We start from the raw sequence: 25,617 nt of genomic DNA on the forward strand, positions 1-25,617 counted from the left end.
ATTGGAAGATGCATTGTACAGAGGAGTCCCAGAGAGAATCTAACATAGGTCAACTGAAACATGTTGCATTCTAGATTTAAGTTTTGCTTTGATTTTAATTAAAATCAAAAGCATTCATATAGCAAGTGTGAAATGGACTTGTTCAACAGTATAATTCACCTTTGACAAGACTATTATAACCAGAATATTCAATATATTAGTTAAAATATAGGATTTTTTTTTAAGCTCTTACAAATACTAAGAAAGGTAATTTGCTCTGAATAAATATTGTCCCATGACATTGGCAAACTTTGTTTTCTGGGCTTTGGTACTATCAGGTAACTTTGACTAGTACACTTTCACATGTACTGGTATGTCTTTCTTGACTAGGGAAGCATTCAGGAACAGAAAGGACACATAACTTTGCAAGAACTAGTCATTTGTTTCTAGCCTCGCTGTCCACCAGAATGGTGGAAATTCAGGAAATTCAGTGTTCTTGCCTAGAACAGGACCTGTAAGTCATGCAACTGGTACTTGGTATGGTTTGCACAAGGGCAGAGGCTTAGGAGTCCAATACAACTGTTCTACCAACAATCTCGTTTTAGGTTGAAGATTATATCCCAAGGTTCATTTCTCCCTACTGCTAATGAGGACGTTATGTTTGCAGACAGTACTCGAGCAATTCCAAATTGGAGCCAGCAGCATTGTACAGTTCACATGCATGAATAAAAACATTTAGAACAATACACATTATTAAAACCCTGAAGTTTTCACACACATGAGACACCATTTAGGTTTAATGGTAAGCACAGAAGGCACCTGGCTTGAATGAAAGCCCAGTTAGCCAACTTAATGTTTTTACTAGTTTTAACAAGCTTTGGATCACATCTTAGAATTTAGTACATCAGACATCACATCTCAGTAAATGACTGCAGATGACAGGATTTGCATTAGTCCATCGGTGACTTGAATTCAGAGGTCTTTTTTAGTACCTCTTTTTACAAAGATACTTAGCTCCAAAAGAAAAAAAAAAAGTCCTGATGCTCTGGTGCTTGGCATATTTTGCCCAAATAAGACTTCTTGGAAAAAAAATCTAGAGAGGAAGTAAAAATGTGACCTAGGTTTACAAAAGAATAGCTGAACAAATTTTGGGAAGGCAGTTCTGAGATGCCCATACATAACAGTATTCAATTCATTGTCCTTTGGCTGAGAAGCCTTTGTAGTGACAAGAAACCAGACACCAAGCCTGCATATGGAAAAACACGTCGCTTTCAATTTGAATTCACCAGCTTAAAGTTGCTGGTACCAAGAGCTCCAGTTCAGCAGCACTGAAGCGAGCAGCTGCAGTGATCCAATGTGTTACAGCAGGAGAGCTGCCTGCCTTGCCCCTCTGCTGGAGTTTGTCTCTGCAGGAGCAATGTTGGCAGAGAATAACGTGAGGATGACAGCTATAAATGTGGCAGTTTATATGTTGCTGTACTAGTGCCAGACAACAAAAATGGGGACGACCAAAGAACGGCATATGCTTCATTGCCTACCTTTCTTCCTGGGTTGCACTCTCTAGAAAACAGACAGGTGAGTTATGTGCCCAAATTAATTTTCATTTCACAAAACAACGTGGAAAATAGAAGTCATCCAAAAGTCATTTGTACCAATAAATTTCATGCAAGTTAATTATTAGGTCTTTTTTTTTTTGTTATTGTAATCAAATTCAGTTATATGTGACTTCCAGCGATCACTGACACTATGACCAGGATTAGAAAAATGAATTTCCAGGCTTTGATGATATGGGTGAAAGATTAAGGAGAATAGGTCACCATTTGTGAAGTATGCGCCTTCAGGGACTTGCACTTTGACAATGCTGTACGCTATAGAAAAACAGAGGGGGAAAAACCTTCTTAAAATGAACAAGTTGCTTTTTATTACTCATTTTATTCTAACCCATGTGAATATATTCAAAATAAAGGGCTAAATCTTTAACAAAAACATCACTATATAGTAGAGATATTGAACCATATGCCTGTACAAAGCAGATCGGTAAATGGAGAGTTAAAACACACTCCAAACTGTCTTCAGAAACCCAGTCAGAACAATACCTCCTTTGAAGTTTTATTACAGCTGTAATTGTAATCAAAGGTCAGTAACAGTCCTGCTGCTCGTGACACTATGTAGTCTAAAGTGTGTTCTTCAAGGTAGCATTATTTCTGTCATAATCTATCTGCCAAGAAGAAATGTAAATATTTGAAAAGCGCTAGAGCACACAAGAATGGTGCAACAGTTAGGTACTGAATACCATACACAGACGGTCTAAATTCCACCTGCATCCTTGTGACTAGGGTTCTCATCTGGCTCCCTCCTGAGCGTGTTCCTTAAGCTATCTGAAACGATGTTCAGAGGCTCCAAGTTCTCTCCATCACAAGGCAGGAGGACATAACTAGAATTTAGACTTCTTTGGAATACAGATTTGAGAGCTACATCCACAGAGGGTCCTCAATGTGAAAAATAGCTAAAGCCTTCAGTGATGACCTCCCTGTCTCACAGAATTCGCAGTCATAAGCGAGGTTCTCAAGCTCCTTCTGACATGTGAACCATGCAAAACAGGACTGATGGAAGCCAACAAAGATGAGTATGAGCCACCTGACCTGACAATAAGAAACGTAAGGAAAGATGAGGGAACTAATTCTGTCAGTCAAAGGGACTAGATCCAGAAAGTTCCCAGATCTCTCCTATGGGCACAATATAATTGCTATGGCCCAAGACATGGATACACACATGTCCTGTGACTGAGCAAGGACCCTGCTTTTCTTCCAGTATTGCTGCTTTTGCCACAGCACCGCTCTGTATGTGCACAGCCAAAAGCACCACCATCTTCACCAAGTGAAGTGAAACAATGTTCATGCACAATTTATAAATCAGGCTTTGAGGATCCAATCCAATAGGTGTATCCTCAGCTGCTATTTGACATGTAAATATTGCAAGATCAACTCTAGTCATAAAGATTATTGTCTCACTTCTGAAAAGCTAACTTACCTGCTGCTATGACCTGATTTTACAATTTCTAATATTAAAAAATCATTATAACGTTTATAATTTGCAAAACTTAATATTTAATATCATAGGTAGTTGAATATCTGTCAATCACATGCAACAAGTTGTAAATCCCTCCAAATGACCACCATAACTAATACAGTTTTCACAAAAGGCACTTCTATCACATTGTGCTTTTGGGGTGCAGAGGGGCAAAAAAACCTGTTAGGTGGTGGATATTCTAGAACTGGCATATTCTAAATTAATTTATTCCACACCTCTCAACAAGAAGTACATTCTTCCTGAGAAGTGCTATGAGAAATGTGTTACAATGACTGTACAAACAAGGGTGGAGTTGAAATTCATCATTATCGCTAGGAGACAAGCTTAGCCTTAAGAATGTTAGCATTGTATTTGTCTTCATTCAATTACCCAACAACATGTGAACCAAACAAACGTGACTGCAATTTTTCTGACACTCTGATGTTTTATACTGTTTTTTAAAATCATTCCAGGAAACAAAAATTCCAACTTGTTTGATCTCCATAATATGCTTAAACACAAGCAGAGCTTTGGTCTCATAAAACCAATATTTGCTATAGAAACAATTTAGCTATAACTGCACCTGTCTTACCAAGCTTCCTAGTAAAAAAATCCATCATTCTCTTCAGTAGCAAGAGTCAAAGTTCAAGCTTTGGTCATTTTAAAAAGTCTATTCATTTCAAGTTGGTGCTGTTCTCCCCAGATCTTCCTGTCCCCCTAAACACATTCTCATGGAGAATATGGCTGGCAGCACTTGCCCTTGTACGCTAAATGGAATTCATTTCAGTCACGAGTTTTTTCTCATCTTGTGAATACGCAAAAATTTCAATGGGAAAGTGTTTCACATCTCTCACTGGTCAGAAGAGATTCTACCTGCTGTTCCATTATTTCAGTAACTCCCCTATAATATCTGTTCAGCTTAACAATTTATTGCCTTGGAGCTTCATCTGTTACCACAGAGGAGAAAGTACAAGTGAGACAGTGGTTTGAAATTTCTCCGTTATTTGTAAGGTCTTCAATGACATCCACTTTACCTATCTTCAGTCCTCTGACTGCAAGAGGACTTAAGTCTCCTCAGGTGTGGCATTTCTAGATAACTGTAGGAATTCCAGGTGTAGAGTTACTTAGCTTCCTGTCAAAGGTAGAGCTGCTTTAAGGCACTGAAAACCATTTAACTGAGTCAATACGCAATACAGTAGCACGAGTATAAATTTTTATTGATAGACTGGAAAATGTGAAACAGATTAAATTACAGTCACCTTGGAATGATTTGATGAAAAACGAGGGCATAAAATATTTCCTGAAAACAGTGAAGCACTGCTGAAGGAGAAAAGTAAACGCTAAATTTTAAAGTAGCCTTTCTCTTCAGCACAAAAGAACGCTGATTGTCCTTATCAGGGAGGAGTAGCAAAGCCTGCCTCCCCAGTCCTACAAAGAAGTGCTCGGAATTCGAGCCACAGCTTACCAACAACAAGTAGAAATTCAGGTCAGAAAAAGTAGGAGGTAGTAAGGCTTGTAGAAACATGCCTGCCTGCCTATTCAGAGGCTTCCCATTGTGATACGATTGGATCTGCCTAATGCATGCTTAAAACAACAGGAGGTTATTTAGAAACGTACACACAATGCCCCTCTCCTCCCTTCCCACAAGAAGGTCCCAGGAACTTGTCTACAGCATCCCTACAGGATAAACGCAAAGTCCAGCTTCCATAAACACTGAAGATTAATGTTTCCACTCAAGCAACAACTAGGTTTTGGGATCTTTGAGCTCTTTTAAGGCACTTATATTCATAAGTTTTATTTAAAAAAAAAAAAAAAAATAGTTACTACCATTAACCTCCCAGGTGTCTAAGAACCTACATACACGAGGAAGATGCTGCAGGGAGAAGTCCAAGACCAAATGGAGGGAAGGGTCACATTGTTCTCGGCTCCTCATCCACTCCAGTTATTTCCTTTTCTCATTCTCCAGAATGACCCCCCTCAAAACATTTTACATGCTGAACTCCTAGAATTATGTATGACTACTACATATTTTTATCTTCGTTAGCATAAAATAAATTACAACAAGTATCAGGATCAATAAAAATTTTTAAAGTTTCCATAGAAAGTTATATTTACACAAACTGAAGCTTTTGCTGACTACACAACCAGTGTATTTCTCAGGAATGTTTCAGCCAAATGCCTATCATTTGGCCTGGGTATTCTGAAGATTTCAAAAAGGAGTCATACACAAAGAGTTTAGCTCATTATATTTGCTAGGTAATACCATCTCTTCCACCAGTTAACACAAGGAAATTGATGCATGTTATTTTTATTTAAACAAATCACTGTCTTCTCTCCTAACTCTCTGCAAACTCAAACCAGCCTTATTCCAGGCACAAAAAGGAAAGAAGACTGAGAAGTGCCCCTGCTTTAACAGCACACTGCTGGTGAGGTAACAAATGAAACCAAAAGCTTACTCTAGAGACTAGATGGACTTTTCATTTTAAAATAGAGAGTAATTTAAAAAAATATCTCTAACGAGATCAGGAAAGGAAATTGTGTCACTATGATATTGGTTTTAATTTATCAACAAATATTATATATAGAAGTTTTCGGTCAATTAGAGCAGGACAGATACTAGTCTCCGCCACATCCACTCTCACAAGCAGCTAGCCTACAATTTGACCTACAGGTGGAAATTAAACCATGGATTCTGATGCTGTTTTTAGCAGGAGACAGAGTAAGATCTATAAAGGGTACTTATTTCTCTAGAGAGGGAAATCATCCTGTCTCAAGAATTGCGCAGGATCCCAAAAAATAGCTGATGTAGTTGTGCTGAAGTCTGGAGGAGATGACAAGGAATTACATGACTCAAACACTTTTTTGTTTCCTTTGACTAATGTTTAGTTCCAGGAGGATGAAAATAATTTTGAAACTTCCCTGTTTAGAGACTTGCAGTATGGTAACAACCCTTTTCTCCAGATGCATATTCCCACATAACCAGCTGATAATTGTTTTTTCTTTGTCATTTTTCTCAGTCACTTAGCCGTGATCTATGGACGCCCCCTGCAAAGTTGACAGAAAAAAGCCTCGGTCGTGTGACACTGAGCACAGCAGGAATCTAGCCCATTATGAAGGTTCCTAAATGCTGTGATAACACATATGAAGAAAAACTGACAGAAGAGAGACAGCACAGCTCTGGTCCTGTGTAACAGTATCTTCAATCACTAAATTATCTACTCTTCTCTAGCTAGGTTGTACTCAGACATACTGTTGTCTATACGAAGAAAGTTGACTATCACCAGTGTACAAACTGTTATCCGTACTATATGTCATCTTCTTGTTGTCCAGCCCAAAAAAAAGTCAGCAAACAAACAGATGTGCAAATTAAATTGCTCGTCTACCTCAGATTTGGTTTGCTGGGTTAATAGATAATGAAGAGGGTTATATTGCTGCTGCAAACAGGATATGGACCTTGCAGGCAGAGACAGGGGAACAAGAGAGCAGAATCAAAAACTCCCATCAATAACCTATTTGCAGACTGGTCAGAACAGGAGATATGGGTGAGCTAATTACGTGGCCCTTTCCCCCACCTTCAACAAAAACAAAATATAGAACTATGCATTATTGTTCAGGCTACGAGGCATGAAACAGAAACTAAACCTAGCAATACCGAGCTACCACAGCATGAACCAACTGCCCATGCAGTTGAAGGGGATGTTTCTATTATGGATGTTTGATGAACATTGAATTACAGAGTTCTGAAGATGCTCTGTGTCTACTCGGTTAGCTATTGAAATGGATAATTAGTTTTTATTAGCTGTAATGCAGCCACTAAGCATTTTGAACACTTCATGCCAAAACATATCAGAACACATACCTGTCACCATGCCACTGAACTGAAAACAAGTATCGCCCAGTAAAAGGCTGAAGGAAGTGAACACAATAAACCTTCAGATGGGAAAATACAGTGCTATGCATCCTTCCGCAATGCAAAAATGCTGCTGCCTTCACTGCTGAAGCATAAAGAACACCAATTATATCTAAATCCCTTCTGATGTTTTTCATTAAAGAACAAATTCAGTAGAATGCTTATGCCAAGACTGCCTTAACGGAAATCAGAGCTGTCACTTTATATGAAAATATGGAAATTCATAGGTCACATGCATAATTAATTCAACAAGAGAACGCTGTAAGAGCTTCAATTAAGCAGAGGGACGCCTTTCAAAACCGAGTTTGAAAGGAGTTGTACCTTTCCCAGAGTATTGGTTAGTGCAGAGAGGTGCTACCGGCCCAAAGTTTGTCTCTATGCTCGTCTTTTATTTATTTGCTAAACCTGCAGCGGTTGGCACCACACCTGACGGGGCTCAGGCTCGGGCTCCCCCTGCACCAAGGCGCTGAAACCCCTCCTAAGCGGCCAAGTTTATCCCACTCTAATCACCTTTAAGACCCTTCAAACACACCCAATATTTGTCCCCTACAAATTTCGGGGGGGGGGGGGGGGGGGGGACGACTTTGTTTGACAAAGGCGATTTACGAATAAGTTACTCCTCGGCAGCCTTTCAGGGGCAAGGTTGGGTGGTGGGGGGGGAGAAATAGTTGTCATTTTTGCCCCCCATCCCACACGCAACCCCGGCAAATTCAGCCCCGCGTTTGGCAGCAGCCCCCGGGTGGGTGCCGGTGTGCAGGGCAAGCGCTGGGAGCCGAGGGCGAGCACGGCAACCGCGGGGGACGGCGAGCGGCGACCAACAACGCCGGGCAGCTTCGCCCCCGCGGCTGTGTCCCGGCCCCGGAGGCTCAGCCCTGGCCACGGCAGCCCCCGCTCCTCGCCCCTTCTCCCCGACTCACCGCCACCGAGCCCGAGGAGGAGGCGACGAAGACGCGGATCACCATCTTCACCTCATGAGCCGCCGCGGCGACGGGACCGGACGGGACGGGGCAGCGAGAGGCGGCAGGGACGCCGCTTCCTCCAACACGGGATGGGGGACGAGGCCACCCCGCTACCGCCGCCACCCGCAGCACCCCACTTCCCGGCGGCGGCAGCCCCTCTGTGGCGAGCCGGGTCCGGCGGCTGGCTGACAGGAGGCAGGCGGTAACGGCGAGAGGCGGGAAAGGTGGGGGCGGCGCGCAGGGGCCGACGGGCGCTGTAGTTCTCGCTGGGCGGGAGCGGGAGGGCAGCCGGCTGCCTGTCCTGCTTCGCCGGAAAAAACCGAGCCAAGCCGGTGGCCTGCGCGCTTCAGGCGGCCTCGCCTCCAGGGCCCGGGGCTGCTAAGTGCCGCCATTCGCCTTTGAAGAGGCTTCTGCCGCCCTCCAGGTGCGCTGCCTCGCAGGTCAAGGTGGCTCCGGCGCATGGCGAACTCGGTGATGAAATTCAGCCTGTCCGCCATCCAGGCTGCTCCTCCCTGACGGCTCCTGGCATTCCTGCCTCGTGCGGAGCCGCCAGGTCGGCTCTGCCGGGCCCCAGTCCAGCCCTGCTGGCCACCATTTGCAGCGGCGAAGGGGTGGGAAATGAGGCTGGTGTGGAGATATTACCAAAGACAGGCCTCCGCTTGGTTTCTAAAATAATTGTTTCTTACTAACCTTCTTACCGTGTGAGAAAATAGTTAATTACTGACCTTCTTACTGTGTAAAAATAGTTAGTCACTGTGCTGATGTTACAGACAGTGATAATGAGGAGACAACCAGAAATAGTTAATCACCAAGGATGGAATAACAAGAAGTAGTTAATCACTTCAAGGTTCTTCTATACGTCAAGTATGTACTCCTATACCAACTAGGATAAAGTTATGGCTACTTCAAAGAACATCCCTATTATCTTCAAGAAGTTGGCAAACTTACAGCAAACTTTTACTGTCCTGAGATGACTCAATACCTTAAAAGGATAATGTGAGGAAGGGTCTCCTTACCCAAACGACCACCGAGACACTCACGCCTGCGCAGAAGTGTTTTGCCAATGCAGCAAAATTTGATACGCATGTGCAAAAAGACCATTCGGTCATCCTAATGAATAGGTAAGCCTAGGTGGAGTTATGTATTAGGTAGGCGGAACTATGAGAATATTTTGTGTATAAATAATAGGTGAATATCCCCGGCAAGGTGTGGTAGATTTGTGGGTTTTTCCTTCTAGCACCCAACGTCGAATAAAGCAATGTCTCCTCTCTAAACTACTTTTGCTTTCGAGGGCTTTTATTTCAGGTAACAGAGAGACCACGCAGGCGCGTTCCTCTCAGGGCAGGGACAACGTGAAGCAGGTAGGCCACTGGGCGAGGGAGTTCTCCCGTGTGCATCTCAAAGGAGCTAAACAGCACTGCGTGTTAATGTCACAACGGGCACAAAATTGAACGTAGAAGTTCCATCTAAACGTGAGAAGGAACTTCTTTACTTTGAGGGTGGCAGAGCACTGGAACAGGCTGCCCAGAGAGGTGGTGGAGTCTCCATCTCTGGAGACATTCAAAACCCGCTTGGACGCGTTCCTGTGCAACCTGCTCTAGGTGACCCTGCTCTGGCAGGGGGGTTGGACTAGATGATCTCCAGAGGTCCCTTCCAACCCCTCCCATTCTGTGATTCTGTGTTTTCACTCCCTGGTATAGATGTTCAGTTCTCAATACTGTCAGCTGTGGAACAGATGTTATTAATCAACAGGATCAGCAGATAACCCCAAATAACCCTTCATCAGTCAGCTCATCTGCAAGTGACTGAGAGGAATGCCTGCAGCCCTCATCAGGTTTTGGGTCTGTGAGGACACAGCCTGTCTTTATTTCAAGACTCAGAACCATGTAGCTGGCAGCCGTATCCATGTTATTACAGCCATAACCCTCATCCTCTTACTTCCCCACATGCAGCCAGATGGTTGCTCCTTCCCTCTGACTAAACTCTCCCTCACCACCGTTTCACCCTGATGGTGAACAGTGTGGTGTCCATCTCCTTCACACCTTTGCCTCGCCACCACCCTCGGTGAACTTCCATTTTCCAGACTAAGCACAGACCTCGACTCACTGACAAATATGTCCTCAAAGCTTTCTTTATATTTTAATATTGATCACTCATTTTTAAATCCTGCAGGTCTCATGGAAGGTACCTAGCAAGAGCCATAAAAAATAATCAGGACGCTCAGTGCTCATTTTGAGCTTGATTTGTATCTTGTGGAAGTCATTGGGAGGCTTTGCGCTGACTTCACTGTCCTCTGGACTGGAGCTCAATATCAGCAATATAAAGTCCAACCCTGTAATGGAAATTCACATACCAGTCTTGCAAAGATTTATGACTATGCATTACTTTGCTTTCATGAGAGTGCTTGTTGAAAACAGAGTAAACTTCATCGGAGTAAACTTAGGTACAAAGGTTAAGATTTTCTGGCTTCAGTGCTCCTGTCTCATTTGAGCGCAACTCTTAACTGTGGGAACCACAAGCCAGTGACCAACAATTGTTTACTGGTTAATCGCTGATGAACGACCAGCAAAAGGAACAAAGGAGGCAAACATTTTTTATGTTGGTTTGTGAGGTAACTCTGAGGAACTTGTTAAAACTCTGTGATAGGTGAGTAATTATAGGAATTTGCTGGAAAATCCCGATTACCTTACTCAGTGAATTTCCTTCACAGTGCAGGATTATTTCTGACAACATATTTTCCTGTCTCTCTCTAAATTTTCTTTAAAAGGTGGAGATTACTTCTCTATTTACTCCCTACTATAAAATACTGGTTTTAATATTCTAGTTTGGCCATATTGTTATTATATGAAACAAATAGAATTAGGGGAACTCACTGCAGCTGGCTGTATTTGATTATCTCACATCATTCATATATAGCATTAAATGATAACATTAATAAATCCTGCCTCTAATATATTTCTTAGATACAGCAAAACAGAAAAAAAGATAGCAAAGTCTGATTCTGAAGGGTGCTGAGCATCTCTAACTCTTCCTAAAGAGAAGAGGAGGATGCTCCCACATCTCTGAGACAGCCTTGACACATAAACAATAACCTAGAGAAACCATATGGCAATGGCACTAACAGGAAAAAGCATGAGATGTAAATAAGAAAATTAAGAAATTCTAATGGGACTGCAAAAACTGTAACTAAGGTATTTTTAAGGATGTTTGCTCTCCTTGTAAGAGTCCTCTACTTTGTCAGCTCCAAAAGACCCAAACCTAGTCTTCTTTCCCATCTGGAAAACAAACAACTTGCAGTTCGGTTCATTTGAAAGTGTTACTGAGCTGCAGAAATTCTCAAAAGCTATGGGGAAGAAAGAGGTAGTAGGAAAACGAAAACCAAGTAAAACCAGCACCCTTTAGAAGAATCCAAACCCACTATTCCATTTTGAATGCCCCAAACCTATCCCCAGCCAGCCAAGGCAATGTACATTTTCCTTATCAGTGTTTTTAGAGTCTCCTTTTTGTTCCTGTAGCCCTTGGGTGAGTAGACTCCTACAGCTTGAACTTCAAAACAAGAGTCTGAGCAGCCAAACTCATGGCCAGAGTTGATAGACCAAAATTGAGCTGAAGTGCCAGAGCTCCTGGAGATCTTCCATGATAGAGCTTCTAGCCAATGCTTCAGCATCTTTATTCCACACATATTTAAAGACACCAACAAAGCCAGAGCAGGGGGCTTCTACTACTTGACCATGAATGCAGAAACTTAAGGTGTCCTTTCAAACACCTTTTGAAACACATTTTGAACAATCTCAAGCTGTATTTCAATGAATTCTCTTGTAATTCTCTATTTTTATAAGTAAATTTATGTTTTGGACTAAAAATCTCGCACCTATAACTTCTCCTTATTAACTTTGACGTAGCACGGACACTGAGAATCCAGACAGCTGGATTCATTTCTCCCTTTTGTTAGTGTTTCCACACACACAAAAGGAGCTAGTTCTGTCATGGAAGTAATCCAGAAAGTTAGGAAAAAGAAATATTACACTGAGAAATTGAAGATTTCAAAGCTTGTAGAGCGACCTCTTACTTTACATGGCTCCCTGAGCAGAGATCTACTCCAATACTCTGTGGAGGGTAAAACCTATCAGATACCACCACGTGAAATTCTGCACTTCCAGGCAGGCCACCATCCTCCGTCCTGCAGCCACTGCTGGTAAAAGTCCTGAGGCCATACCTTTAAGTCCATTTCTGTTGTACAGTTCTAGAGGCTTGAAGACCAAATGGTACAAATATTTAGTTAAGTAGAAGAAATGTGATAAATTAAAAACATTGTTAAAATGATTTATGAGCAGTTTTCTGTGTTTACAGGAAGTGCAGACTGGAGTTGGAGATGTAAATTTATGGGGGGCAGGGGGTAGTTTCTAAAGATTTCATGGTAAGAATGATTCATTGTTATGCCAGATCTTCATGGAAGATTAAACAGAACTTTGCTGCTGCTAAGGTAACAAAGAACACACAAAACCAAGGCTTGCAAATATGTGAAAACAGAAGTATAAAAGCACAACCTCGGACAAATAAGATTCTAATTATGATAAAAGATTATTTGTGTAGCAAGATGCAACAGGCATAGGAGAAAAATCCTGCAGAAATGGAACATTATATTCAGAACTGAAAAAGTGGTTAAGATGGCCTCATCTCTCACTTGAAAGGAGCAGTCTGTTTGAGGCATATTAGAAGTTTTCTGGTCTGTGGATTGTTGGTACGCATCAGTTATTTCTCTGGGCTCTGTGAAAGGTTGCTAAGAAGCAGCAGTAAATTCACATAGACTCTGCAACAATCCACACACTTGAAATTTCTAAAGGGGTATTTAGGACTGTTTTTAAAAATTCTAAATATCAAAACATGTTGAAAATTACGGTTTCAGAGTGTCATTAAAAGCTCTGGCAGTCCTGAGCAATCTTCCTTGGTAGAAATGTGGCTGTCACGCCAGTGAGCAGCAAAAGAAGATAAATAGTAGAGAAAGCAGAATAGTCCAGCTGCAATAGAGCTACGGAGTATCATCAGCTGATCTCGCACTCCAGACCCCAAGAGAAAGTAGATAACTTAAAGGCTCTAAAACACAGAAAGTGGCCAAAGTGCTGTGATGTAAGTACAGGATTGTTCCATTTGTTGAGTAATGGCACTCAGTGTGGTGGCTGACAGCCTGTAAATGTCTTGTCTAGACACAGCTTGAAAGCCTATGAGATAATGCTGTTTGGAGCCTGATTCTCCACATACGTCCTAGAAGCCACTGTATTTTTCAGGTATCAGTTTAATCACGGAAGGAACCTCCAGGGTACACTCTCTCAGTTGTGCATGAATGCCGGCAGTCGTGGGTTGTCTGTGCTATCGTGACTCCTCCTCTACACGCACAGATCAAGCAGCTCCTAGTCAAGGTCACCCTATCCCTTGCAAAAATGGCTTCAGAGGTTGTGTAAATCACACCAGCGTGTCCCAGTAACAAACTCAGTTTCATGCAGGACTCTGTTCCAGAACCTTGACTGCAGCCAGAGGTTTACATTCAGAGCATTTCACAGCTTTCCTCACTGACAGATTTTAGAGATAACATCAACAGAACTAAACACTGTCCTTTTTTTTCTCTTTTGACTTGAGGTACTCTGAAGCTACTACAAAGTGCAAGTGTTAAAGCAGGCTCTTGGGAAGAGACAGAGCTGGAACAATTTTGAGAAATGTTTTGATTCTCGCATTCACAAATTTGTGGGATGTTGAAGAAAGCAGAAAGGTACAGATATTCTTGATTTCAGAATGATTTTTGTACCATCTCTTTATAACTGATAGCACACCAAAAAAACCCACAGAGAGCCGAGTAAACCTTCCTTCATGCCATTTAAATCTAAATATATCTAGATAATTCCGAAGCTGTATAAAAGTTTATTCTTCTCAGCTGCTGCCCTTCGGTGGAAGTCACAATCTGCTGACCCTTAGTTGAAGCATGACTAGTTGTTAGTATCTGTGGCTGCTTTGATTCCCTCCATGAATTCCTAATACTAGGGACCTTTGAAAAGAAAAACATTTTCCTGTGAAATTCATCATCTGATGTAGCTCAGTCATCTGACTTGCAATAACTGAACCTGGAGGTGAAAACATCTTTCACGCTCTGTATGAAATCATTCATCATTCCTTAAACTTACGGCTACATTGTGTAAGAAGTGCCAGAGTTCGTCTTGCACTCGCGTCTTTAAAGATCCCACCATTGCTGAGGCTGGTGGCTCTGGCTGAGGAGCAGGAATCCACAGGCAGATTTCAGTCAGTGCCCAGCCTTCTACCCCAGCTGTTCTTTCAGCCCAAGGTATTGCAAACAAATCAGGCTCAACACTGTCAGGCCCTGTAGGCTTGCATTTCTTGGTGAAACCAAGCTTCTGAGCAGCTTTATCCTTCTTTTTAGGGAAGGGACTCATCCTTATTTCCGCTACTTTGAACAACGTTTAGTAATCTACATTACTGCAGACGGATGAGGGTTGAAAGCCCCCACAAACCTCACTTCCCGATCTGCAGTTCCCAACAAAACTTAAATTAGTGAGCACTCGAGATGCAAAGTGCACTCAGGGAGCAGTCATAGAGCATTACAGTCCTGCCAGCCCTTTCCTGAGGGATCTTCTGCCAAGCCCTTGGAAAAGCAATCTACCACCACATTCGTTCTGGCTGTTGTCCAGCTGGTTTTCCATGTCTGTCCAGTTCCACTCTGACAAGGCACTTTAGAAGATTCATTTCTTGCAGGATGCAGAAGTGGATCAGCAATAATATTTATGTATACAAGGACAAAGAGCGAGTAATCTTGTGGAGAATAAGAAGCAGCTGAGTACATGAATACTGGCAACATCCCTAAAGTGTGTGCACCAAATAAACTAAGAATAGTTATTATTTTTATAGTACTTAGGAGTTTTTTAGATGTTTCACAGAACAGAGAGGGGGAAGAAATCTCAAATTTGGAAAGCTGACATAAATTTGAGGATAAAGATTATGTGTGCACTGCATTTCAAGTACAGGTTCAAGCCCACAGATGGAGGCCACAATCACAATCATAGAATCATAGAATCATAGAACCATAGAATGGTTCTGGTTGGAAGGGACCTTAAAGATCACCTAGTTCCAACCCCCCTGCCATGGGCAGGGACACCTCCCACTAGACCAGGCGGCTCAAAGCCCCATCCAGCCTGGCCTTGAACACTTCCAGGGATGGGGCATCCACAGCTTCTCTGGGCAACCTGTGCCAGTGCCTCACCACCCTCACAGTAAAGGATTTCTTCCTAATACCTAAACTTCCCCTCTTTCAGTTTAAAACCATTACCCCTCGTCCTATTGCTCCACTCCCTGATAAAGAGTCCCTCCCCATCCTTCCTGTAGGCCCCCTTTAGGTACTGGAGGGCTGCTATAAGGTCTCCCCGGAGCCTTCTCTTCTCCAGGCTGAACAACCCCAAATGCAGGAACACAAGGCTGTACTCGGGCACAGGTTTGAGGTGACCTTTAGGAACTTTCTCAAGCTGGAGTGGGGACTAGCAAGTGGGATCCAAAGCTGGTGGAGGGAGAAGGCAGAAAAGGAAAATGTGGCAGCAGTGATTGGGAATGTACTGCAGACAGGTTGTATCAGCCTACATGGGAACCGATTGCAATTTCATGAGCTGGTTTGAACAGAGAGGACCCTCTCCTGCCTAGACAGATGTGGAAGAGAGGTGGATTCAGAGCAGCAGCACACTGGAGGGAAACCAGCTGCCTGGCCTGGCACCGTCAGGTCAGCATAGATACAACCTGTGCAAACTAATGCGTTGAGCAAAGGAGGATGTAGGAGGCAACGTAACCCAGGCCAAACAGCAGCTAAGTGAATGAGAAACCGTACAACTTCTCAAGTGAGGGGTAGGCAAATCACTGCCCTTTCACGCATCGTCTTATTAGTCTCAACCAAGTGCTAAGCATGGACCTGCCTTACAAAGCAGATAGATACACTCTTTGTATTCTTTGGTACAGTAACCCTGCAAAATTTGCTAACATTTATTTACTCCTTACAGATTTGTACCATAAAGTTTGCTACGTTTTGCATTTCCATGTTCTGTTTTTTGCACCGTGTTTTCCCAGATCAGATCTTCAGTGCGGCTGTCGCTCTGTCTCAGAGCTATCTGAGATTTATTGTCTACTAACATAAAGGTACTGGGGAGGTAGCGGTTGGGAAGTAATATTTTCCATAGAGGACTAATTAACGTATAACTGTTGTTCAGTTCTAAAATGTAAAATGGTGAAAATGCTAAGTGGCTTTTTTAGCACTTCCCAAAAGTTAGCTACAAAAAGCACTGTTACCCCTGGTCACATTTGACCTTACCAGCTCTTCTTTACAGAAAAAATGACATTCTTTGTGTCCATGTTTTTCCATTGGGAGAACTGTCGGTTGACACAATAAGTATGTATTACTTTTGTCAGTGAAGGCACAGCTTAGGACAGCTTCCAGACTATTCAGAGCATGACTTGGATGGTAAGAACAAAAAACTAATTCAACCCGTTTTTTTTTAATTAACTGGAAAAAGGATGGCGAAAGGCACACAACTGGTCTTCATCGGAAATCTGTAAAACAAACATGACAAGCCAAATGAGAAGTTGTGAGAGGTTAGCAAAATTAATCTTGCTGCAAGAAATATTACTTGTTCGATTCATCAAAATCATCTTCTCAAGACACGTACTTTCTGTTTCACTAAGCAACATATCATGCAGCCAGCAGGGTCAAGTCCACTGTAGTACTAATGGCGTGGCAAGGGTAAGCATGTCAAAGCTGCTATTGATTTTTTCTAAATGTAGCCAGTCCGAACTAGCATTACTTTCAGAATAGCAGATATAAAATAACTAATGAAGGTACGGCCAAACAACTACATTGCTAAACCTAACAGCAACCTTTTGCTCTCGGATGCTTTTGGGGATTAATTTGAGTGCAGAACGTGACCCTGGGCTATGTAAAAATGCTAAAGATTGGACTAAAATTTAAAAGATAAAATGATTAAGGAGGTTGTTTAGCAAATAGAAATACACCTCAAATCTTAAAGTTTATAAGAGCAACACACACAAACTAGCCTATTTTAGACAGCATACCTGTCTCAATCATAACTTGTTATTTTAGCCATGAATTGGTCAGCATAGGCCGCTTCTAGATAACTCCTGAAAAAGAAGTTACTTTAAAAAAAAAAAACAAAACCAAACAAAACAACAAACATTCTTTTATTAATTATCTCCTTACTTGTGTAAAGAAAGTTGTTTTTTGACCACAAACAGACAAATATACCACAGCTATTGCAGGCCCTAAGTTGGTTAAATATCTGTGATGCCCAGTCTATCTGCTGCTTACTTTGAAAGAAAATGAGGTAACTTTTTCTCAATGTTAACTTTTTAATGTTGGTGATTGCAGTCTAGGGAAGTCTGAGAAATATTAAACCCAGCACAGTGGATACTTTGGTATCATAATCAGATGCAGCATTTCTTACGGGAACCTAGGCAAAAGTCCATACAACAGACCCTTTCTCAGAGTTTTTGGCATACAGAATAGGCTGCAGTGGAGGAGGGGGTCCTGTCTGTTAGGGGTTCCTCCTAAGATCCTTCACATCATCAGCGGGTCAAAGACCAGGAAGGGTCAAGCAAAGACCTCATGGGAGGCTTCACAGAAAGGAAAATTATTGTTTCACGTGTCCCCAGAGACAGTTCAGCTTCTTCACTTCCATTCACTCACCTGCCTCCCCATCTAATCAGTAAAGCCTCTATCTGCAGTCCTTGTGCCCATCGAGTAGACCTCACTCAGACAAGTGAAATAAATGGGACTATCTGTGTGAATGAATGATACTCAGCAAATTGGGCTGCAGATTCAGGCTGTGAGACAACAACTGTGAGTCAATGTGACCTCAAACAGCAGGCTTCCCTTTGGGATATGACTGGTGAGGGCCTTACAAACCTTCCATAATGTGACCCAGTGGCCAGATACTGGCCTACAGGCCAAGAAGCCTGGGTTGATTCTGAGTTGTGCAGCCAACCTAATGTGTAGCAGGTATGTCATCTTTAAAGCAATTTCTAACAGTCCCTCTTTCAATATTTCTGTTGGGATCTTTCTATTTTGTCACTCACTGGGATGCAGCCATGAAGCATGACAAGCAGTAGATAATTGTTAGTGGTGGTTTTTATACCTACAGACATCTCCGTCTTGCCATGATTCAGCTTTACCTGTGGTATCTTCATGCTATCTCCATGTTGCTGTCACTCCCAAGCCTGGGTTGTCTTACCTGTTTTTCCGAAAGCTGCATCTAGATGTTGAACCGAACGAGACTGATTTTTACAGGACTTGGATTTTATGAAGATCACAGTTGAAGATGTAGTTTCTCTCATGGGCTGGAATTCATGTATTAAGAATAAACCCCTTAGGGATTCAGGGCAAATTTCTTGTGAGGCTGATCAAAAACAGTGCCATGAACTTCCCCAGGAACTAAGGGCTATTTATACTTCTTGGTCCAAGTTACACTAACAAATAAATAAAACCAAGTGAACTGGGTTACAATATTTCTTCTATGTTTGGAGCTTGCTGAATTCCAACAGAGATAGGAACCTTTGTCAGTGAAGCAAATCTTTTTTGTCTGTCACGTGGAAATTCATGTCTTGCACTAATATGGGAAATGAAAGACTATTCCCAAATGGGCTCAGTGCCACAGAGACGGTTCTCACACACAAGCAGCTCTCTTATCTACAAAATGTTAGTAGGGACTTATTAAATTGGAATCGCACCTGCCTACATAATACATTTTATGATACTTACATTCTTCAGGAATTTAGGAGACTTGAGGAGAAAACAAAAAACCTGCATACAGCCTTAATCTCAGCTCCCCACTCCCTGGTTCCTTCTCTGACCTTGCAGTTTTTTCACAGTATTGATTTGTAGCATTTCCTAAAATATAAGTTCTTTCCTAAAGGTTTTGCTGTTCTGATTTTTTGGAAACTATTTCATATTTGTTTATTTTAATGAAAAAGAAAAAAAAGAGTTTGTTTTAGTTATAATGAATGATTCATAGCTCCTGCAGATCATCCAGGGACGCCATTCATAGTTAATGATGAAAATGCAGTAATAAAACATGAAATGTTTAAAAGTCAACAGTGATGCCTCTGAAGGTAGATCTTTGACAGAAATTGCTGACAGCATCAGAAACTCTCCCTCTATAAATATATATTCAAACATACTAATTTCTCTATTTATTTTTTCCCTCTCCCTTGCAGCTGTCTTTTATATGTGCAGTTTCAGGTCAATATTCTAGCAAGATGACAGTTTGTCTATAATTTAATTTAACTTTTTTCTTTCTTAATTTACATTTTTACTCATTTTTAGCCTGCAGTGATTATTTGCATGGAAAGACATTGTCTTCAAAGGCTATATTTAGCCTGGTATATCGGATTAGAAATGTAAGCCAATCATGCAATGAGGTTAATTTTAAATCCTGTGGAAATTGTACCACTCTATTCCGTTTTCTCAGCACTGGCACCCATCTTGTTGGCACCCATATGACCTTTCACTCCAATGTCGAATGTAATTTCCCACCAAAAGCAATACAAGCAATCCCCTTAAAATAGGCATTTTAGAATTTATAAGGAGAATAAGCCTGAGCAAATTTTTACTATTTTTTTCAAAGCTATGATCTGAGAGCTGTGATTGTGTTTAAAAATATGCAAAGAATGAATAGAAAAGTCAAGCAAGAAAAGCAGAAACTTGTGCTTGTTCTCCTTTTCTTACCACAAGCAGTATTCACCAATTCTTAATTCAGGGTCACCCACCAATATTGACAGACCTGTGTTTTAGCCAGTGCTGTATTTATTATATTTAGCCAATGTTAATATCAGTTAACGCTATTTTTGAGTGTTACATTTGCCTTAGCTGCTTCCTTCCACCTCAGTTTGTCCTCATTCACTGCCCCCCCCCAAAAAAAAATCCAAACATTTTGGATTTTTTTTTTTTAAATAATGTTGCTGGTTTTTTGTCAGTGAGTGTTTAGGGATGACTATCACATTCATTGTCCCCATCAAATCTATTCATATCTATTGGTTAAAATTCGGCTTGTGATAACTGAGCTGCAGATGGAGCTCCCTGAACAGCAAAAGGAGACCATGCATCCGTGCCAGGAACAGTTGGAGCCACAGTGGAGAGGGGGCTGAGAGGATCTGTCGTTATGGAGCCTTTATCCCTTCAACCTCAGAGAGGTGTCAAAGAAAGGCACAGGCTGCCACCTCACCTGTGTGTTAGCGTCAGGGCTTTCAGCAGACTCAAGAGAAACCTGATTATTCAGGGTTTTTTGCAAGGTGACATGAATTTTACAAGAGAGAATATAAGGAGTAGATGTGATTGTCAATCTTCCAATGAACTATTAACAAAATAGTAAAAAGATGTATTTTTAAAGTATGGAAAAATCAGGGTAGGAGTTCTTTTTAAACCGCGTTTTTCCAGCAGAACTCATTAAAGGCAGTTCCATTCTAACCTATAAACTTCTGGATGATCTGCTATAGGGATATTTTTGTTTTCTAGGGCATGGGCTCATTTGAATGTTTCATTTCTTAAGTGCATGAACAGGAGCTAAAGAAAGGGTTTTACAAAAGAAGGAAGGACCAGACAACTGGAAAGTATATTCTTCTCCAAGGCCGTGAGCCCTGCAGGAGGGTCCCCATCCCTGCGCCGGGTTCCACTGACTTCAGAAGGGCTCCAGATGGACATCAGGGTGTCTCCTCATGGAGCGCTGCAGAATTAGGCTAAACCGAACATATTTAATATGATCTCGAACAGCTAAGCTGCTTATCACTGTGTGTCAGATAATACATTATAGAGCTGAGTGGCTAATAGATTAAACAGAGAAAGGCTTATGGCAGGGCATTTTCAGTTGCTTTGGATTATATTCTTCCCCCTAGGAATGACACTGGGAACTTGCAAGGCACAGGAAAGATTCTCAGCTGCCTGTTTTTCCAGAAAACCTGCTTAAAAATACATATAAAGTAAATACTGTCTTCTGTATGCAAAAAAAAATGAGCAGTCCTAAAAGTCATCATGTTTTATAAATCTTGATATGAATGGATCTTCACCAGGAATAAAGAATTAATAATTAGATATATGTATTATTACAGAAAATCAGTCAAATGTTAAGAACTCTAGTTTGGTTCTGAATTTTCAGTTTTCCATTTCAAAAAGGGTTTTCAATCTTTTTCAGTCTACAAAATTGCAAATGAAATATCACCGCTAAAGAAAAGATATTTGCATATGGTCATTAATAGTGTGCACAAGCCTTTGGTGATACCTGTCCCGTATGAAGCCTGAGAAGGATCAAGATTTCACACTTGTAACTCCTGCCATAGATGAAATGAACAGACTGAACAAGCTAACAGCATTTGCATCAAAGTAATGCAGTGTTCTTATTTTCTGTATTTATATTTTATGTTTCTATTTCTGGAAACTGTGTTTATTTATTCAAACCATTCTAGACACTGGAAGTCAGTCTCCTTCACTGTTAAATTATGACAGTGGCCAGTGCTGTGCCTGTGCCCCTAGTCAGGTAGCACTTTCCCCAAGGATTCCCATGCAGGGTTTGGGGAGCAGCACAGGGTGGGAAGCACTGCTGGTTTGGCTGCAGCCCCACAGTTTCAGAATCACAGACTCACAGACTAATATCACAGAATCATAGAATTATAGAATGGTTAGAGTTGGAAGGGACCTTCAAGATCATTTAGTTCTAACCCCCCTGCCATGGGCAGGGACACCTCCCACTAGAGCAGGCTGCTCAAAGCCCCATCCAGCCTGGCCTTGAACACTTCCAGGGATGGGGCATCCACAACTTCCCCAGGCAACCTGTGCCAGTGTCTCACCACCCTCACAGTGAAAAATTGTTTCCAAATATCTAATCTAAATCCACCCTCTTTCAGTTTAAAGCCACCATTACCCCTCATCCTATCACTACACTCCCTGATGAAGCGTCCCTCCCCATCTTTCCTGTAGGCCCCCTTCAGGTACTGGAAAGCCACGATACGGTCTCCCTGGAGCCTCCTCTTCTCCAGGCTGCACAACCCCAACTCTCTCCGCCTGTCTTCATAGGAGAGGTGCTTCAGCCCTCTGATCATCTTAGTGGCCCTACTATAGTTTGGAAGGGATTTCTAGAAGTCATCAGTTAGACAATCCACTCAAACTAGGGGCAACTACATTGGTGTGCTCAGGGCTGTGTCCAGTCAAGCTTGGAATATCTCCAAAGACAGAGACTCCATGACCTCTCTGAGCAGTCTGCTCCAGTGTTTGACCACCCTCGTGGTGAACAACTTTCTCCTAACAGGCGGTCAGAATTCCTCATGTTGCAACTTGTGTCCAGCTGCCTCTTGTCCCTCCACCAGGCACCTCAGGGAAGAGACTGGATCAATCTTCTCCACACCCTCCCAACCTTGCAACCTAGCGGCCTCAGCCTCTCCTCAGACATCCTGTGTTCCGGCCCCTTGTTCATTTGATGCTCGCCTACAGGACTCACTCCAGGTTTTCAATGTTTTTCCTGTACCGGGAATCTCAGGGCGCGTTGCTGACTCATGTTCAACCTGTGTCCACCAGGATCCCAGGGCTTTTTTTGGAGACCTGTTTCCTGGCCTGTGCTTCCCAGTGTGCACTGCTGGATGGGGCTACTCCACCCCTGAGGGTGACAGTGGGGCCCTCAGGGAGGAACCTTTAAAGGTCCCTTCCAACCCAAACTATTATATGATTCTATACTAGTGCAGTAAGATGCGAGGTTGACACGTGCAAAACAGTTTAGAGGACTGGTGGATGTATCTCCTGCTAACAAGACTACACCCTTGCCCTGCCGTGCAAACATCCTCCATGCACGTTTTGCCACACACATCCTAATTTTAAGGGAAGATAAACAGGACCGGACAGAAAGGTTTTCTCGTTAAACACGACGAAAATTGTAAAAAGGCAGTGAGAGCGAAGGAACGAGGACGAATTCGAAGACGGGCCAAAGCTGTTCCACCCCCTGCACCGCCTGGGGGGGCTGGCTGGGCCCGCAGGGAGGCGGGCGGGCCGGCCCGCGCCCTCCGCCGGTGCTGAAGCCCCCCCTAGAGCATCGCCGCGCTACTGCGCCCGCTCCGCTCCGCACCGCACCGCACCGCACCGCCGGGACCGGGCACCGGCAGCGACGAATAACGCGGCCATCGCCTTTAAGGAAGGGGAGAAGAGTAAAGGAACCGGAGTCAAAACGGTCTGCCCGGCAATCCCGTGCTTCCGCTGGCAGGTGGCTTGGCAATGGCACTTCCGTTATTTGGATTTCAGACTTTGTAACAGAAAGTTAACGTCGAACCAATATTTTCAGACAATGAATGTAATCGCTTGGGTAAGCACAGGCAGTTTGAGCTAGCAAGTGTCACCAAGCAAACTAACAGAAACGCTGATGTGGGATACTAATGAAAGAATTAACGGATTACGGATTTATTAATGTCAGTCGACAGGGTTTCCCAGGAACTCAGACTGTCAAACAAATTTGATACTGTTTTAATGAGATTAAGCATTAGGCTGATAATGAAGATTGTGGTTGAATAATGGCTTTACAAAACACAGGACATAATTTTGCATTAAAAAATAACTCTAAACAAAATCAATGTAACACATACTAAATGATAGTTTTTAAAACTGATTAACAACCAGGTCATAAAAATATACTATAAAGTGTTTTCATTCCAAGGGATTGCATATTTTGTGAGCTTATAGAGGGATCTCTTTGGGTATGAATTTTTTTCAATATGTTTATCAATGCCGTTGATGAAAACATAGCATTACTGCATGTAAAATTTGCAATATGACACACAAATTGCTAATGTGGAAAACAACAAAGGCAACAGTTCTATTATACAGACTGACCGATCGTTTGTTGAGGAAAAAAAAAGTCCAGTTTTATTAATGCAGATTTGAACCCAAATGCAAGCTCACGTACCTAAGAACAAAAATCATCATCAAATTTGTAGATCTGGGGGCTGAGTCCTAAAATTAAATAGGACATGGAGAAAGAACCCCATCAGAAGAAGTTCTGTGGGGTTAATCAACAGCAGTTGGATGCTGATGCCACAGTGAGAAGTCCTAATCAAAACAACGCATACACGAGAATTCAAATTATAAAGTATCTTATTAGGACCAGTGTCATCAGTCCCAGCACTCTTCACATGTAATACACATTCTGGTATCGCAGAATCACAGAATGGCTGAGGTTGTGGGGACCTCTGGAGATTGTCTAGTCCATCCCCCCGCTCACCCTACTCAAACAGGCTCAGCCAGAGTAGGTTGTCCAGGAATACGTCCAGTCAGGTTTTGAGGATCTCTGAGGATGGAGACTCCAAAACCTCCTTGGAACTTCTTGTCTTTGATCACTTGCACAGTAAAAAGTGTTTTCTTATGTTTAAATGGAATTTCCTGTATTTCAAAATGTGTCCATTGCTTCTTCTCCTGTTTCTGGGCACCACTGAGAGTTTGGTTCCTTTTTCTTTACTCCCCACATCAAGTACTTGTAGGCATTGATGAGTCCCCCTGGAGCCTTCTCCAGGCTGAACAGTCCCACGTTGCTCAGCCTCTCCACGTATGTCAGATGCCTCAACCCCTTCATCACCTTCATGGCCCTTCACTGGACCCACGCCAGTATGTCCATGTCTCTCTTGCACTGGGGAGCCCAGAACTGGTCCCAGCACTCCTGATGTGCCCCACCGGCGCTGAGCAGAGAAGGGTCCCCTCCCTCACCTGCTGGCAGCGCTCCCCCTCCTGCAACCCCGGGTGCCATTGGCTGCCTTTGCCACAAGGGTGCATTGCTGGTTCATCTCAAAGCTCATACATAGAGCATGATGTACCCGAGCACACAGTTACAGGTTATGTTCAAGCCATCAGGAACTAATTATCTTCTGGCACAGGTACACAGCTATCCTCGTCACACAGTCCAGACTGGAAATGACCTTGAAGCCAGGATCCAGTTAAAACTACGAGGTTAGCTGCTTTCAACATCCTGCTTTTGAGAACAACTCCAGCCTGCTTCGTCGCATTTATTTCACCAAGTGACACCTAGCCACAGTCAACCAGGCCTTTCACATTGTTCTCACAGTGTAATGAGGACCCAACCCACCAGTTCTGGCAAACACTGCTATGGTAATTTAGCGTGATACAATTCCCCCTTCCCCAGAACAGCAACTTCAGTTACCAGTGAAGAGGAGTTTGACTAAAAACACCAGACTTACTCTGAAGTACACGAGATACAGCCCCTCACCTCCTCCTCTAGGCTCTTGTAAGAGCAGTCGCCTGCAGCAGCAGGGCAGAGCAGACAGCTGGGGTGCTCACGACTTAAAACTCCGCCATCTCTTCTACTCAGTTCATCTGGGTAAAAGGAACTTCCTTTCACTGTTAAAAATGTGCACTTTGTTGCTTTGAACTAGCTCCAACTTCTAACCACCGAGGTTCACTGCACCTTTTTACTGCTAGGCAAAAAGCCATCTACCCCCAGGAGCAACAGACTATCAAATGATCTCTCAACTCCTTTTTGTATTGAATCTTCTCAGGTGTGTCTCTCCCTGTAACATCAAGTTTTATGGAGCCCAGTGATTCCCGAGAAGTGTTTGTGAAGCCTTTTTAGTTTTTGAACACTCTTCTTGTAACTGTGGACACCAGAACTG

At 42.6% G+C, this 25,617-nt stretch overlaps 1 protein-coding gene across 1 annotated transcript in view; it reads right to left on the bottom strand.

Annotated features, from left to right (window-relative positions):
* Positions 1-8,414, bottom strand: part of SH3BGRL2 (SH3 domain binding glutamate rich protein like 2) — a 44,865-nt gene extending 36,451 nt beyond the window's left edge. Inside the window, exons 1-2 of the mRNA XM_074579374.1 lie at positions 8,314-8,414; positions 7,876-8,218 (exon numbers count right to left, since the gene is read on the bottom strand). Of these exons, the coding sequence (XP_074435475.1) occupies positions 7,876-8,218; positions 8,314-8,414 (444 nt within the window). The remainder of the gene's footprint in view (positions 1-7,875; positions 8,219-8,313) is intronic.
* Positions 8,415-25,617: the final 17,203 nt, after the last annotated feature.

Source organism: Larus michahellis, chromosome 3 (assembly GCF_964199755.1).
Source record: "Larus michahellis chromosome 3, bLarMic1.1, whole genome shotgun sequence".
NCBI lineage: Eukaryota > Metazoa > Chordata > Aves > Charadriiformes > Laridae > Larus > Larus michahellis.